The sequence below is a fragment of the Watersipora subatra genome, chromosome 8 (assembly GCF_963576615.1).
Source record: "Watersipora subatra chromosome 8, tzWatSuba1.1, whole genome shotgun sequence".
Taxonomy (NCBI): Eukaryota; Metazoa; Bryozoa; class Gymnolaemata; order Cheilostomatida; family Watersiporidae; genus Watersipora; species Watersipora subatra.
This window is the reverse complement of record NC_088715.1, coordinates 47,973,674-47,992,294: the sequence shown is the minus strand read 5'-3', so window position 1 is coordinate 47,992,294 and position 18,621 is coordinate 47,973,674. Positions and strand designations below refer to the sequence as shown.

General features: G+C 35.0%; 1 protein-coding gene across 1 annotated transcript in view; it reads right to left on the bottom strand.

Annotated features, from left to right (window-relative positions):
- Positions 1-17,219, bottom strand: part of LOC137402645 (uncharacterized) — a 299,120-nt gene extending 281,901 nt beyond the window's left edge. The window contains exon 1 of the mRNA XM_068089150.1: positions 17,102-17,219. Within this exon, the coding sequence (XP_067945251.1) occupies positions 17,102-17,219 (118 nt within the window). The remainder of the gene's footprint in view (positions 1-17,101) is intronic.
- Between the last annotated feature and the right edge of the window lie 1,402 nt (positions 17,220-18,621).

The following is an 18,621-nucleotide window of genomic DNA, read 5'->3' as shown; positions in this document are numbered from 1 at the left end:
TTTGCTGATTTTAAAAAAAATGATGTGGTTAACTCTATTTACAGTGCTTGTTGTAAAAAATTTGAGAAAAGGTTAAAGTTGTCAAGTTTTTATGTGAATGAGGAGATTTTGACACTCTTTTTGCAGTATACGACAAAATTAATTTGTTAGTTAATTTAAGGTTATTTTGTTATTTCAATTAAGTTTGAAATGTATTGTTCAACAAAATTCTCTATACCGTTGGGAATAAATGGAAAATAGCTGAACGAATGCTGAGAAAGAACATAATTTCTATAGGCAATATAAATATAACTATTTATTGGTTGACATCAACACTGTTAGTTCTGTCGTTGTATGAGCTGGTGTTTGACGCTAGAAAATAACTCTAAAAACTAATGCATATAAGAAGTACTTGATATTATTGCTTTCCCAACTGTTGGCTGAGAATATAGTTAAAACAACACTCAGAGCAGCCAAAAAAATTATTTTGAATTTTATTAATGATTTGGTTGACTCTAAAATAATAAAAAGCTATCCTAAATGTATATTGTTTTCCAAATTAAAGCACCAAATCAAATAGTACAAACATGTATTATGAAAATAGTGTAGTAATAATGTTAAATTTTTACATGTGTCAAAAACCCAAAATTACACTCACGAATAATGCCTTCAATAGGCTGGGCGGAACAATTGTTGCAAGCTAGTACTAACATTTTACAATCTTTCATATTTGGCCTCCAGTGTTCTACAGACCATTTTGTCTGCAGAGTCTTTTACGGTGGAAAACAAAAACAGATCTAGACATAAGTAGTCACTGCAATGCACTATAATAACATTTTATTATACACTGTAACTACTACATGCGTAGACATATCTGTCTACTAGCACGCTGGCACCTTAATACATACAACGCTTCCTATTTTTTTAATTATATCAAGAGGTACAAATATAGACAAACTATTCCTGAAAGTGGAGAAAATATATTATAGTAGTTAGCCACAGCCTTTTTTTTATTACAAACATTTAAAATATATAGATAATATTAAAATATAAAAATATTCCTGAAATAAGATTTTACAACGTAATATTCCTAAGGATTTCATTTACAGTTATGGCAAATTAAAAGAAGTGATTTATGCAACACAATGATGTTATTTTTGTTTTACAATCTAAAGGAGATTTTCAATAGTTTTCCTGGCATGTTGCTGCTAAAGATATTAATATAAATAATAGTAATATTATTTGTGTGTATGTCAAAGACGGCACAGAATTGGCATTTGATCCTGCTGCCAAATTGTTCCATTACCCTAAGCAGCTTCCACAAAATGATGCAAAAAAAATTTAAAACATTTATTGTGGCATTGCTTTCAAAACTTTATCTCTATCAGGTCTCTTTCTCCTATTTTTTCAAAATTTAATTGGCTCATGGCCAAACTTGGTTTTTTTTCTTTTGCCAAGGCTGCCGACTGGTTTCTGGATTGACTGGATTTAAGCGATTCTCATGATGGTCGACAAATTGTTCTTTGTATGAAACATAGCAGCCAGCTCTGTCATAAAACATGCTTACACCAATTACTGTTTTGCCATTGCTACATTGACTGACTAGATGCACATTATTTTCACATATATCACTTCATCGCTCTTTGACGTTGAACGAATGTTTGATTTTGTGGAAGACTGAATTCTACCAAGAATTAACAGTGGCATATTTTGAAGTGACAGCTACTTACTTAACTTACTCTCTACTACTTACTTACTCTTTAGCCAGTCTCAACACTAATTAGCTGCTTTTAACACATCAACCATAGAACCGTGCAAGGTCTATAATACTTCCATACATTCATAATATTTTCTTACTGAGTCATTATCTGGCTGTCTCATGGATGAAATCTTCATAACATTCTGGTTTTTCCTTTTACTGGTGCCAGTTGATTAGGCAGCTCATTGCAAAAAAAATCTATTCTTGACCAGTGTTTCTAGTTTCACTCCAATAATGTTAAGTCATTAATATATAAACCCTATTTCAAGTCTGTTTTACTGCTAAAAGGTAAATCAAGTAACATGGAAACTTATGAAGCAATTTTTAACATTAGGGTTATCTGCACTCATCACTGTTGCAGAACAATCCCTCTACTGAGGTGAGAGCCACTTCAAGCGACAGTCAAGGTTTTGATTTTGCTGGCAATATTTCTGTTGGACATGGTCATTTGTACTAGATAGTTTTTAATCCTAATTTCTTTTGCATACTTTCTAAAAATTTAGCTTTCACAATGCAGCACTTTTTTTAAAGTTGAACATACAGGCTTTCATAAAATTACTGATTTTTTACATTTTACTTTTATGTATTTACCAAATTTTGTATTCACTTCATGCTGGTTTATTGCAGTCTTGGCTTTGTGCAGCCACAACTTTATTGTCATGTTTGAACTTGCAGTTAAGTTTATTACTTTAGGTTTGTAAGCAAAGTTTTTATTGGACTATTTTAATAATTTCAGGTAGTGCAGTTGGCTATAATTATTGTGGTAGTCTTGGAGATAGTCTCACAAAAACTATTATATTCTGATATTGTCCATTCCTTTGTATGCAACCTGATGTCACCTAATTCAATTTCATGCAACTTGATTTCATTCCTGTATAGTGTGGTCTAGTCTATAATCTGGTTTATATTCTATTCCATCACTACGTCCACATTTTAGTCCACAATTTAAAAACGGGAAGTCGCCTTGTAGTTACAAAATAGGCAAAGATAAATTACCATTTTTGTTCATATTTTTTTTAATTTAACATAATCTAGTTTTTTTTTAATTTTTCTGTATTTACTTTTTTATTCCGGTATTCTTTCCAGTGTCCAAATCGCAACCTGTAGAAAATTCTCAATTATCCAACTTCCAGCAAGGAAGCTATGGCAGAAGAAGGCGCAATAATGAAGCCAAAAATCATCAAACAGATGCAAGGCAGCATGCCAACATACAAGACCATAGGTCACATGGAGGTTACCAGCAAAGCCGTCCAGCTCACCATCAGTCTGGTGAGAAAGGTCAAAGGTCTCAAGTCAGCAGTTATACAAGGGAACTACATGTACCTCATAAACGTAATGGCTCAAAAACTACACTCAAGCAAGAAAATTCTTACAAAATTAATCAGACAAGAGCAGATAATTCCTACAGCAAATAAGGGGCTAACCATTTTGATAACCTTAGTCAAACAAAAAATAAATGTTGCTGACGGTGAATATTAAAAGCATGCTGAACAGCCATATTTTAATGGAGCCCACAAATGTGATCAGTCTGTCATTCCACACAGAAAAGACAGCTCCAGTGTTTATAGGCAAAGCCGTGAAAATTTCTCGACAAGTGGCAAGAAAGATGCATATCAACAAGGTGATAGCGGAAGAGTGCAAAGTTGTCATCAAACAAGTGGCAGTGTGGTTCAGGCAAAAAAGTTATCACAAAATGACCGCAACAGTTCTACTGCTGTTATTGGCCAAGGTTGACATGATCGAAACAAAGTATTGAATAAGCAAAATGATCGACGCTTTTCTGAAGAAATGTATTTAGATGATATGAGGAGCTCACTTGAGCAAACAACTACTCCAAGTCAAGGTAAGTACTGGCTGGATTTATGTAAGCATTACTTGCTTCGATCGCTATCAGTAATGAAAGTTGATGACACAAAAGGTCGTATAACTATTCTCAAAGAGTGAAAAATATTTGGCAATGAGTTACCAGTGACACTCGTCGTCCCTGACATGTTATTTTATAATATGCTCATCCAGGAAGCTCATGTCAATAGAAATAACTTGTAACAGTATTACTAATTTTAACTTTTTATCATGAGGACTTTAGTAGCTATCTTCCCTCGTCTGCTGTTTAGGATTCGTCAGCTCATGATTAATAAAATTCACATCTTTTGGTGCCGTGGCAACTGTAAAATTAAATGGTGGTTACTGAATTTGTAGCTAGGCAACAGCATACCTATGAGCGGGTATATTTGGTAAAGTTGCTGGCACAAATGAACTGATATTTTTGCTGTTTGGTTGTATTGTACAAGTGCTGATCATATGCAAATATGGCTACAGTTAAGACCTACCCGGAACACAGGAGAGAGAATAACCAAAATACTTCATCAGCCATGTCATGCAGTACTGGTGATGTGGTTATGGCAAAGTACTGGGAAGACGGGCCGGTGAGGCTTAATAGTGAAAATCCTAGTTGTAATTTCTCTAAATAAGTTGTCTAAATGTGTAGTTGCATTCAAGTCGACAGAATTCGCAAAAATTGTTTGCACCTGTAGCTTTGTTTCAATTTAAAATAATATAATATCTCTGCAGAAGAGAAGTTTTTTAAACTTGGTATACATGCACACTAATAATCGATCGGAGCTATTACAAAGTTTCTAGAACTTTTCTTCGGAATGCTAATGACTATACAGAGCTTACTGATCGGAGGTTCTCTGTTTGTAGATTTCTGAATAATCTTACCTCTCGCATCATTATTACCCCCAAAAATGACAACTTCACGATCTACCTTTTTAACATAATTTGGATAATCAAATGAATACCATATGCAATCTGCTTTCCCTTAGGGGAGATGTCATGGTAGTACCAAAACCTGGTATTAGCTTTGTAAGTGGATCTAAAAACATCATACAAATATTGGTTGCTGTTTATTTATTCATATTGATGACAAGGTGATGAATTATGTTGTTTTCAATTTATTGTGAGTGATAGCAGAATATTTTATTCCTATGTTACAGTTTTACAGATTCAAAGAGTCATTTCAAATATCATCCGCAGTGCTGCTAGGAATTTGTTTGGTTTTCGGTGTATGGCAACAATGAGGAGGTAAATCTTTAAGACATTAAGCCAATAGAAAAACAGCCGTGTGCTAGAGATTCACAACCCCAGCAACAGTAAGTTAGGAGCAGAAAACTCGGTTCACTGTAAGTATGATATGTACATCTGACCATGAATATGGTGTCAGAACTGTAGGTTATCTTTTATCTATATTTCAGTGGCTTGGTAGAAAGGCGCGGGAGCATATGCATTTGGAGTTTCAATGAAATTGGCAAAAAAATGTGGAAACACATAGCAATTAGGCTGATGAACTGACTAGTAACACCTACTTCCTGCTGCTGAGAATTAACTTCACAATGGAGAACATGCAAGCAGATCAATGCATTGTAATTATAATTTTAAACACCTACAGTCCTCTTTGAATGTTTTGCTGGACTTTAAAACTGTCTAAGAAATAAAAGCCTTGGATTTTTTAATTTGCACTAACAATTTCAGCTTTTGTTTTGAACCTAGATTTACAATATTTTTGGTTAACAAGAGTTTCCAAATACTGTTTAACAATACAATTAGCCAGCCTTTTTATATGCATACCATTTGCATTTTTAGGTCTGTGGTAAAACAACTCTAAAATTCTTACATTATTTATTGCGCCGAATATTTTTATAGCTTTAATGGTATAAAACAAGAATATTGATGTTTTGACTAAAGACTGTAAAATTACTGACTCTTTGCTGTGATTGAAGCTTTCTTTTGATTAAACGCATAGATGCTGATACGAGCCAAATAGAGTAACCTGCCGACAACTGCTTTACTCTCCTGCTATATATTGACTGCTTGCTACACACAACTCCTGCTAGAACCAAAACAATCACACAGTATTCATTATGCAATGTGAAAAGACACTACCAACACACTTTATCTAATTCCTTATGTCTTTCAAGCAATAGTAGTATCGTTTCACGAAACAATACAATTTTTTTTAATTCATAAATATATTCATAAAATAAACTCTGTAATATAGTCTCATGATAATATAGTCTTGTTTCATGAAACAATACAATTTATTTAAATTCATCGATATGTTTATAAAATAAACTCTGTAATATAGTGTCATGATAATATTTTAACATTCTGAGTCATATTATTCTAACATTATCATTCAAATTATTTAAATATAATAATTTATATAATGTCTATGATATTACCTTTTATATTATTCTAATAATATATTAATGATAACATCGCAAATTTTTTTCATCCTTCGATATATTATTTATAATCAGGTTTTATTTATTAGAGTTATTATTGTATAAAACCAACAAATAGAAAATAAATAAATCTTTATTAAAAGTAATAAAACACTTAAAACACTTATTTGTAATGTAATTCATAGATATGTTTATAAAATAAACTCCGTAATATAGTGTCATGATAATATTTTAACATTCTGAGTCATATTATTCTAACATTATCATTCATATTATTTAAATATAATCATTTATATATGTTTATGATATTACCCTAATATTATTCTAATAATATATTAATGATAACATCACTAATTAGAAGTTATTGAGTTACAAAACAAAGGTTAATTACCAAGCATCTTAGCCCATAAATTGCTATGGCACCACTAGGCCTATAGAGTTTTAGCAAACTTTATTGTTTGAGGTAAGTTTGCTGAACCACTGCTACAGAAAATTACATTTCAAGGAGATATCTTACTGGCTTGTTTGAAATGAGACAGCTTTCTGCGCACTCTCCCTGAATCCTACAAACAAAGCCAGAAATTGGCATTTTTCACCGTGACTCACGCTATTAGATTCTTAAACACTGTCAACACAATTACATTTTTCACAGCAAAAATATTAAGTTAGCTACGCATCAAGCATTTGATGAAGTTTTCATTTTTTGTGACATACATGGAAGTGGAATTTTCAATGTTTATAAACTGTGTTTCTATGCCAGGAATGAGTTCAGAGTTGCTTCTCCTCCGAAAAATAGAAACAATAAAATCTAACGCATTTGACATAATTTTGCTTTGCTAAATTAGTAAAAGTAAATTAGTAACTTTACCATCATAGAAATACTTACTGCTGAAGGACCAAAATCATTAATATTCAGCTAAGCTCTTTCCAGTAGAGGTAAACACAAATGAGTACATTTCAGCCAGTACCATACAAGTCTCTGCAACAAAAGTGTTCTACTACTCTTCACTGCTGTTTTTTTTACTTTTCACTTTTGCATTAACATTTACATCCTATAGAATGGTTGGTTATACGACTGTGTAGTATTATATTCGATATTGTGTACAAATCTAGCTTGTTCAAGGTGTTTAGAACTTACGAATCATTAGTGACAAATCACACTGGTCAGAGAGACTTGTGCTGAGAGATTTAATCATACTGTTTGTTAGACCACTCGCTCACTAATTTCTGAATCTCAACTTCCAAAGTCATTTTGGGCAGAGGCAATATCGAGCATGGCATACATTCGGAATCGCCTTCCCACACGAGCACTTGAATAGAATACAATTTCTTATGAAAGGTGGAATAACAAAAAACCTGGTCTTGGGCACATGACAATTTTTGAATGTTTTGCCTATGCCTTCATATTGGATCAGCTAAGACGTGAACTTGATGATATAGCAGAATCAATGATGTTTTTGGGGTATAACCTTAGGTCTAAAGCCTACAGACTCTATGATCCTACCACTAAAAAAATACAGGTAAGACATGATGACACCTTGGATGAAGCCAAACTCGGTTTATCAAATCAATTGACTGAGTCAAGTGTAGAGTACTCTGAAGCAGAGAATATTCAAAGAGATCATTAGCAGAGATCTATCAAAAATTGAAAAGGCTCCTTTAACAGCGACGGTTACGTATAGACAACACGTTTGACTCGACCAATGGCTCGGTTTGGTATTGATGTCTCCACAAACCTTGGTCACTGTGCTCACTCAGCCATCAACATTGTGAAGCATCTTATTTTGTTGCAAACACAGACTAGTACAAATCGTGATGCCTGGATCAAAGCCAGCAATGATGAGTATCAATTACTGATCAACAATGGTACTTGGGAAATAATTGATCTTCAGCCCGATCACAAAGCGATTGGCTTTAAATGGGTCTTCAAAGTTAAACACTCATCTAATGAATTTATCAGCAGATTTAAAGCTCGACTTGTGGCAATGGGATATCCCCCAAAAGAAGGGGTGGATTACGATGAAACATTCGCTCCATGATTCACAGAACGTCTCTGTGTGCACTCTTATTGAATGCTGTTGAGAGAGATTGATGACAAACCAAATGGATGTACAAACAACATTTTTGAATGGAAAACTGTCAGAAGATATACAAATGCATATGGAACAGGCCTGAAAGTTTTGTTTGCAAGTTTAGTCTGCAAACTGAATCATTTGCTGTATGAACTAAACAGTCGCCTAAATGTTGAAACATGGCATTAGATTAATTTCTTGAATCATTAGACTTTATGCAGTCCTCTCCTGATGACTGTGTGTATATTTCCTGAAAAAATGACAAGAGAATGATGATTGGTGTCTACGCAAATGCTCTGTGTATAATGTCATGACACTGTTGCTCAGATGGCCAAAGTAAAATCAGCTGTTTTGCCTCAGCCTAAAATGACGGCTCTCCGACCACTTCATCCTTGTCTGAGATTAATTGTTGAGAGAGGAGACAGTTTTATGCGTCTAAGTCAGAAGCTTTACATTCAACAAATAATTCAAAAGTTCAACATGGTAAATTGTAAGCCTGTTGCAACTCTGGCAGCATATGATGTAAAGCCGGGTCACATCGATGGAAGCAAGTTAACAGATCCCAATCTCTATCAATTGATAGTAGAAAGTCTACTAGTAGAAAGAGGGGGAAAGAGGGAGAAAGAGGGGGAGAAAAGGAGAGGGGGAAAAAGGGGGAAAGAGGGGGAGAAAAGGAGAGGGGGAAAGAGGAGGAAAGAGGGGGAGAAAAGGAGAGGGAGAAAAAGGGGGAAAAAGGGGGAGAAAAGGAGAGGGGGAAAGAGGGGGAGAAAAGGAGAGGGGGAAAGAGGGGGAAAGAGGGGGATAGAGGGGGAAAGAGGGGGAGAAAAGGAGAGGGGGAAAGAGGAGGAGAAAAGGAGAGGGGGAAAGAGGGGAAAAGAGGGGAAAAGAGGGGAAAAGTGGGGAAAAGAGGGGAAAAGAGAGGAAAAGAGGGAAAAAGAGAGGGAGAAAAGGAGAGGGGGAAAGAGGGGAAAGAGGGGGAGAAAAGGAGAGGGGGAAAGAGGGGGAGAAAAGGAGAGGGGGAAAGAGGGGGAGAAAAGGAGAGGGGGAAAGAGGGGAAAAGAGGGGAAAAGAGGGGAAAAGAGGGGAAAAGAGGGGAAAAGTGGGGAGAAGTGGGGAAAAGAGAGGAAAAGAGGGGAAAAGAGGGGAAAAGAGGGGAAAAGAGGGGAAAAGAGGGAAAAGAGGGGAAAAGAGGGAAAAAGAGGGGAAAAGAGGGGAAAAGAGGGGAAAAGAGGGGAGATTGAGAGTGAGGTAGAGTGAGAGTGAAGTAGAGTGAGAGTGAGGTAGAGTGAGAATGAGGTAGAGTGAGAGTGAGAGTGAGATTGAGATTGAGAGTGAGAGTGAGAGTGAGGTAGAGTGAGAGTGAGGTAGAGTGAGAGTGAGAGTGAGGTAGAGTGAGAGTGAGAGTGAGGTAGAGTGAGAGTGAGAGTGAGTGAGAGTGAGAGTGAGGTAGAGTGAGAGTGAGAGTGAGGTAGAGTGAGAGTGAGAGTGAGGTAGAGTGAGAGTGAGGTAGAGTGAGATAGAGTGAGAGTGAGGTAGAGTCAGAGTGAGAGTGAGGTAGAGTGAGAGGGAGTTAGAGTGAGGTAGAGTGAGAGTGAGAGTGAGTGAGAGTGAGAGAGAGAGTGAGTGAGAGTGATAGAGAGTGAGTGAGAGTGAGTGAGAGTGAGAGAGAGTAAGAGTGAGAGTGATAGAGAGTGAGTGAGAGTGAGTGAGGGTGAGTGAGAGTGAGAGAGAGAGCGAGGGAGAGAGCGAGGGAGAGAGCGAGGGAAAGAGAGGGAGAGCGAGGGAGAGAGAGGGAGAGAGAGGGAGGGAGAGGGAAAGCGAGGGAGAGCGAGGGAGAGCGAGGGAGAGAGAGAGAGTGAGATAGAGCGAGGGAGAGCGAGGGAGAGCGAGGGAGAGAGAGGGAGAGAGAGGGAGAGAGAGGGAGAAAGAGGGAGAGCGAGGGAGAGCAAGGGAGAATTATTGAGTTGAGAAGACTGATTGACTTTAGTTATGTCTGAGTCCTCTTTGAGCTTCTGCAGGTAATATAAGATCTTAGCACATTTGATTTGGTGATCATGTTTGGTGTACTAATAGTAAGGGTTTGGAGTAAAATTATACGATACTGGAATAACTTCTTTTAATCTATAACAGTTCTTTATACAACAACTCAGACAGGCGAATGGCTGCAATGCTTACTAATTAACCAGAATTCACCAATCATAGCTATATTATATATGTATATAATCAGCAGTTAATCCGTACCCATATGAATATAACAATAACAAATGTTTTCACAATCTCTGCAATTGGCTCGAAATCATCAAATTTCTCAACACTCGTGTCACATGCAGCACATGAAATGCCCTTTCAACATGGTCAACATGGTCAACATTTAAACGGATAAAACTTAAGTTGTTGTTTTAAATACTATTACGGGATAACTAAGAAAGTCCACATAAATCTAATACTAGGAAATTAATATAAATAATATTTATACAAGTATAATAATAACAAATATCTTCACGATCACTAATAAAATATTCAATATTATTAAATTCTCAGCACTCGTGTCACATGTAGCACACAGATTGTCTTTTCAATATGATTAAAATGTTAGCAGATAAAAATTAAGTTCTGGTTCCAAACACTATCACATGTTAATTCAGTTAATTCACAAACAAAGTTAAAACTATGAATAAAGACTACCACACTGTTAGTTACTGGTTAATGCTAGTTTAGTTTTATTAGTAAGAAAAATGATGACAACATTTTATACCATTGTAGCATTGAGATGCTACAAGCTACTCAAATTCATGCTCAAAAGCAAGCCTCCATGTTTGATAATCAGTATTGAGAAAACTTCAAAAGCTTCTGGTGCGCCTTTTCAATTTATCTAATAGCTCTAAATAGAGTAGCTTGGTCATTGGCTGCCATTTCTTTAAGAAGATCCCAATCAACATTCTCACCTGCCTTCTCATTCAACCATTGCCAAGGCTTTGATCTGGCAAAACTCTCTGATTCCTCCTTTAGCTATAAATATACCAGAATATGATAGTTTTGGGTACACACTACAGACGGCATTGGACTAAGTTAAATGATCAAAATATTTCATATTGTAGGGCATTGTGGTCCAAAAAGTCCACAGCTAGTTTGCTAAAAGTAGATACCGTGATGGCTGTAGCACACAAACATTATTGGCTCCATTTTAATAACTTATACTTTTATTTAGTAGTATTCAATAGAAGTACATTGTAGTTGTCATGTATGAATATCTATATTTGCTATTTCTTGTATAATTTTACTTGTGTATTAAATTACGTCTTACTACAACTTATGTAATTGCCATCAGAAGTTTGATTGTAATAACTTGTGTAGTACTTGTTGTTGTAGGCCATAGAAAAGGCTGGAGCTTTTTCTGTGATGGCAGAGTAGCCTTTGGCTGCAACTGTGCCGGTTATATGCAAATATATGCTAAAGCACTCTACTATTGAGTGCTTTACCATATATTTGCTAAAGATCAAAAAAACTGTTTTAGATATATATGTATATCGTATCATAATCACATTTTTACCAAGTAATATGATTTTTATGGTTTTACATTTTTATTTATCTATTTTGTAGTCAGCATCAGTTTTTGTATGAGCATATATACAAACATCTTTATTTTTCTTACTTAACACACACACACATGTGCGCGCACGCGCGCGTGCACGCACACGCGCACACTTGACTATTTCTGAGCCTGAAAAAGGGGAATTAGCTAGTGTGTCAATGAAAGACCGGGCAGTGTCTTTTATCTTTTACAATACTACAGCAAGCATGTAGTGAAGAATAAGGGATGCTAATTAGTTGCTTTTAGTATATTCGTAGTCTCAGATATGTAATGCATTTGAATTGCCGTTGTAATTTAAAATAGAATGTTTTATATTAGACTATCATTTTAGAGAAGCTTACAATAAAATAGAATCTTTACACTGCAAAGCTACATACCCAGTACAGTGTTTTTATACATCAATGTTGGTTTGTAAAGCAGCAACACTAACCTCAGGTACAGAACAGCTAAATAAACAACAATACATCCTTACAAGTTTCAAGTTTGTGAGCCTCACTCAAAATGTAGATTTGAATTGAATTAAGTCTTTAACAAGTATAGCAACTATAATTTTCTATTGTCTATAACTTTGATATCAACAATAAAAACAACTTTTGAATTTTATCAAGCATATAAAAACTGCTCATCACTATAATATTGTAACTAATGTGCATGTCCCAAAATTCTTACAGAGTAAGAGTTGTTAGCTCTGAGTTAGTGCCTAAATATTTTAAACAATACCTTCAGTTCTGACTTATTTATCATTCCATTTTTATTGTTTCATTTACCGAGTATCATTCATGCTTTTATCATATTATTACACCTGCTTGTATAGCATCATTCTGTAATGTTATGCATGTGTACCATTGATGCTGTGTTTTAGTTAGCTTGTTTATGCAAGCATTTAGCATCAGCGTATTTGAAAATCGGTCACAAGTTAGCCATTAGGCAAGATATTGATGTTTAGTCTGGTTCTGCTTGAGTTTAAACTGTAATGAGAGTGAATGGAGGCAGTCAATATACTATCCACAATATTTATACAAATCAGCTAATTATTAGCTCGTGTTTTAGAGTGCTACGAGTCTTCAGAAGATGAAGAAATAATGTGAAGAGTGTTGATATCAGTTTAACTGTCATCATAAACTTAACAAATGCTGTTTCAGTTCATGAATTCATACACACTCTACTTTAAATAACTCATTAATAAAAATTATGTTATCAATTCTGTCACTTCTGTAGAATGTAATAAATATGTGAACTAAAAACTACAAAAGTGGGAAAAAAGAAAAATATCAATACTTATTAATAAACTATCAGTATTTGGGCAATGTGAGTTCTGATTAGTCAACAAGCTGTGTTTAGACAGTAAAAATGAGACAGTTTTATTTCAGTCATCATACATCACATAGCACCACTTTTACTAACACAGAGTTATACCATTGACACGGACGCTTTGCGATGCTTGTATTTCCAATAGCCAATGAAACGAATTTTCATTTCAATGCGGTTCTTGAAGTTTTGCTGAAGCAACCTGCTTAAAAGTCAGTCAATGATTTAAGAGTTTATCAAAACATCTGCAACGGGCTTGTCTCCTCACCTCATTTAGTTTGCCTGCATCAGTCTAATGGAGATAATAAATGTTTTTAAATTGTTCAATTGTTTGCCTGTCTTTACCAGCAACCTTGAGAGCAGCATTAACAGTTTTCCTTTTGATGACATGACCATGGACTAAGTTACACAACTCGATGACTTGTGCAGCGGCGGTAACTAAGAATAAATAAGTTAGTAGTCCCTGTTAATCAATCATCTGATCTGAACAAAACCACAACATATGCAAACTGTGTTTAGGATAAAAGTTGTTTTAATAGTTTTTAAAATTTTATTGTTATGACTTGAAGCATTTTATGAGTAAAATGTGTTGACAAAGTTTTATATAAAGGTATATCAAACCTCATTTGAAATGTCAGCTTAGTTTCCAATCTAATTTTTTGGCAATCCGCTGGCAACCATAGAATCGTAGGCATGAAAGAAGTAAGACAACTACTTTATACATCAGAGCAAATAATAAAATCTAGCTCACTCATTTAAAAGTTAAATCTACACAAAGCAAATGGGCTAAAAGTTGGAGTTGTCATTCGTTGTACTTCTATGACTCGCTCTAATATGTATTAAAAATAAATATATTCAACATAACATATAAAGTTGCTTGCTATATGATTGTGACCTACCCCTTCCAAAATTGCATGGCCTTGTTTCTGGTTCATCTCCAACTACCGGATTCCTAGTGTTAGGTGTAGGATTTCCTAAAAAGGTAATTATCACAATGCATCAGCAGAGCATGTATTGCATAGTAAACAACTTTAAGTCTACGCATATGGGATAAAAAGCAGCTTTAAAATAAAAAAAATTATAAAACTTCATAAGTAAGCTGACCACATAAATCGTAACACACCGAGTCTAGCTATCAAAGCAAAAGGTTGCAGAAGTGAAATAGCTTTTGTAGGTTTAGAACAAAACATTTCTAAATAATGAGTAGTTGTATCATTAGCCTATCATGTCTTGGCATAACTAACAAAAAACCATCTTCTGTTTGGGTTAAGCCACTGAAAAGCATGTTTGTGGTGCACGCTGACCTTATTTTCGTTTTGTGAAAACATTTTTATAGCTGTTTCTTCTTTGTGAGGATCAGATGCATTACATGTACAGTACAAAATACAGTGTGAAGGTGAGCTTTTGACATCAATTAGGTCTATGCTAGGCTATCTCATTAGATTATATTTTAGCTCTCGATTTATTAGGAGAAAACATTTTGCTATAAATTATTTCGCAGAGAGACAATAAAGACCTTGTCAACTTAAAATAGTTATTTTTGATGCAGATTTATTGGAAAAAGTTTCTTCGTAGCAACTGAATCGAATGATAACCGGTGTGTGTTGTTTTCATAACGTCTACTCACGTGATGTGATAGTTGTCTGAAAGTTACCAATATAACTGATAAATGGTAGAGGAACATTTTTCAATAGCATCCCACTCGTGCATCTAGATCCATCTGTGAAACAGTAAAACATGTAAACAGAATAATAATTTGGTGTTACTAGTTGCTGTCGTATCAGGGAAAATATTGATCTTCAAATATGCACACTGACTCATAATTAGATATGAGTTTCAACAGAATAGACATGCTAACATATACAGAACGATTTATCAGCTGTGTTTTTCAGTCAAGGCTTCAAGACTTTACAGTCTAAATCAATAGAAATTTTGTGTTTCAGAAAAATATAACTTCCTGCCACAAGTCAAAGTTGAAAGTTTACTAACGTCAAATGCTTTCTTATGAAACTACATAATTCCAGCAAAATATAAAATAAAAAAATGAACAGAGTAGTCTGTGGACCAATAGAAGCTACTTAATACCGTTAAAACTATGTTTATATCAGCAACCTAAGCACAGAATCTCTAACTAGTGGTATGGAGTTCACAAAGGTCTCCGGTTTCTCTTTGCATCACGTCGGTGAATTCTCCAACTGTACTATCGAGTGAGAAAGGAAACAGGATACTTTTAAAGTTGTAAAGGAGTTTGATATTATTTCCAACAATTTGTCCCAAAAAAGAGCATAGCATCAAATCAGTCATACACTTAGTTGAACCACTAGTTGGGGAAACAAAAAAATTGTGATTTTCGATTTTGCTTACCAAATAAGAACTTGTGGGTCACAGAAATTTTGTGGTCACCCATCATGACCTTTAATAATGCAAATCACAAAATGAAAAATGAACAAATTTATTAAATATCCAAAATATATTTAGATTGGTCCACAATAACAAACACAGCTAACAAAAGCTAGTTTTCTTCATAAATTTTTTACAAAACCAGAACCTTTGAACTTATAGTTTAAATCAAAGTGAAACTTTATTTACTGTATGTCTCTGCCTATAAGCTTCTATTGCATATAAGCTTATATGCAATAGAAAAAGAACCCTAAAAAGCAAACCTGAAAGCAAGGAATTCGTAAGAGTTCACATTTAAGCCGACTCATTAAATCGTAACACATCGCACACAACTGTCATTGCAAAAAGTTGCGGGATTGGATGAACTTTTGTAGGCTTAGACCAAACCATTTCTTATTGCTGAGCAGTGGAATAATAATGTGTTTATTATGTCTTTTCATAAATGAAAAGAAACTATCATACCAACGAAAAGCATGTTTGCATTTTACGCTGACTTTAGTTATCTTTGCAAAAACACTATTTATAGCTATTTCTTTTTTGTGAGGATCCTACGCATTAAAGCGATGTAAGTTTCACAATTTTAGATGAATGGTCTTGTGATGATTATCTATTTGGCTTTAGCAGTAGTGACAACAAATATTAATTTGTAACAGCAGTAACAATTAGTAAAAATAATAAGTTATAAATATAAACTAAGTTATAGTAATAGCGGTAGTTCTTATGACTTGGAACATGCCCAATTTGTCAACCATGCTAGTATGCAAAAGACAAAACATGTTGCAACTCATTCTGAAACGCATTTGCAGCCTTTTTTATAGCATCAGACAATATAAAATTTGATGATAATTAATTTGGTCAAATATCATAAGAACATAATTATAGTTCACAATCGAACATCTGGTTTTTCCGAATAATTAATTGTCTCGATAAAGAATTCATTTGATAGCGAAAAAGTTGATGCTAGTGGTAAGTATTAAAGGCGTGTAAACATTTATTTATTTTATGAGAAAATCAGACATTTCATTGATAAATTCTGTAGTAGCTTTACTACATATTAATGCAATTGTATGGGACCCCCGTAAAACACTAACAATCATATGTATGGCCAACCAACGAAGACTGTTTTTGCAGTCATAGCCTGCTACTATCCAACAATACCCGCTTTGTGTGGGTGTGTACGCTCTTACCGTGAGAACAAAATTTGGACAAAAAATGCTACATGTACCGATTTTGTTGCATTTTCTTCGATGAATCTTCTCATATGACTTTTGTTCAAGTGCAAACGATTGCTACTGTACAAAACAAACTAAGTAAATGGGTTAAGTAACCCGCATGCTTGAGCAGGTTTTGAGTGGGAATTGTTAAAGTTAAGTTAGCACATCATTTTGTCATCTATTTTGCCTCCAATCTGAGTGCCAGACGTATAAATCGGACCTTGAAGTTTGATAAAAACTTTATATTCTCGAATCGGCTCAGCTGCGGGGGTATACTGTACTGAATTTGAATCTGAGTAAAACATAAATCGGATTATGTAACTTCATGCAATCCATTTAGCATGTTAGGTAAAATGGTAGATTATTCCGGCACATTCGGAACAAAGTTCCACTAAGCAAGCAAATTTGTGATAGCACTTTTCATGAAGTTATTAATCCTTTAGGAGCCATTGGTAACTAATTTCAATGCAAAGCTAAATTCCACAATGTGATGAAGGCAAACAGTTTGTACATAAAACAGCAGTAAACTTTACCTTCGTATCTAAACACTTGTGAAGATGTCGCTCCATAAGATAAATCAATAGGATTCTTTCTTTCCTCAACTGTTACAGTTGATGTTGCTTTGAAATGTGCTGGATCTACTGGGAGCATATCTCTAGTGATGGAATAGTTCACTGGCTAAGACCTTTTTCGCTCAGATGGATTGGTGAATAGACTTGAGTTTGATGTTGAAGTTGATGGATGCGTTAGAGTATGTAGAGCATAAGCTAAAACTGTATGTGTTGCTGAAACGAGAGTGGCTCATTCCTTTCTAGCATTAGTCATCCGAGGGACAAAGGCATATTCCGCTCTAAACTTGGGGGATTTTCTGAACTTAACATCAAAAAACTTGGTGTTTTGGAGTTGCTTAAACGTAGTCTGGATAGGATGTTTCCAAGCTAGGAGTAAATATAAAAGAACTGTCAAAGTTTTGTGCCAAGTTATTGGTTTAAGGGAAAAAAGGAGATTGAACTCTCAATTAAATATCATGTGCAGGTTGGTGCAAAGGGATGAGGGATACATCAGTTGTACATTGTAGGAGTGCCATTGGACAATTGAACGTGTTTGGAGATATAAGAGAATTTTCAGAAATATTTGGACTTGCTTGTAGTAATTTCGCAAGTGTGAATGCTGATCTTCTGCTTTGTACAGGTATTTGCTCTACTTGTGAAACAGAACTAAGAGATTCTGAAGTAAGTGGGTGGGAATTGTGTAGGACTGACACGGCAAGAAAGTTAGCATTGGGTGCGATTGCCATGGATTTTAATAGATTCATAAATCTTTCAGAATATTTTTTCTTGCAGCATATTGCTTCTCTGTCTTTCCATTATTATCTAGTAGCATCTTCAGAGCATCTTTTTTTAGTGCAATGGGTTCAAGTATACAGTTTACTAGGTTTGTATGTTTATTAATGCTAGCACAGTGTAATGCTGTACAGTTGGTATCATATTGTTGTAAAAGCAGCTTATCCTTATTCTCTGATGATATGGAGTGTAGTATACACTTGACTATGTCTGTTTCCCTATTACTGCTAGCAAAGTGTAGTGCTGTCCTTTTGGCATACTCTTGTTGCAAAAGCAGCAAATCATTCATCTCAGATGATGTGGAACAAAATCTACACCTCACCATGCCTGTATGTCCATTTCTGCTAGTACAGTGTAATGCTGTACAGTTCGCATTCTCTTGTTGTGAAAGCAGCTTATCTTTACTCTCAAATGATATGGAGTATATTATACACCTCACCATGTATGTATGTACATGAAAGCTAGCACAGTGTAATGCGGGATAATTGGCATCATCTTAACAGGAACTTAACATGAATAAATCTGGTGTTTTGGAGTTGCTTAAACGGTAGTCTGAATTTGATGTTTCCAAGCTAGCAGTAAATATCAAATGACTGTCAAAGTTTTGTGTCAAGTTATGGGTTTGAGGAAAATAAGGAGTTTGGACATGCAATTGAAAGTCTTGTGCATATGGGTGCAAAGGTTTGGGGAATGCATCAGTTGTAGACAGT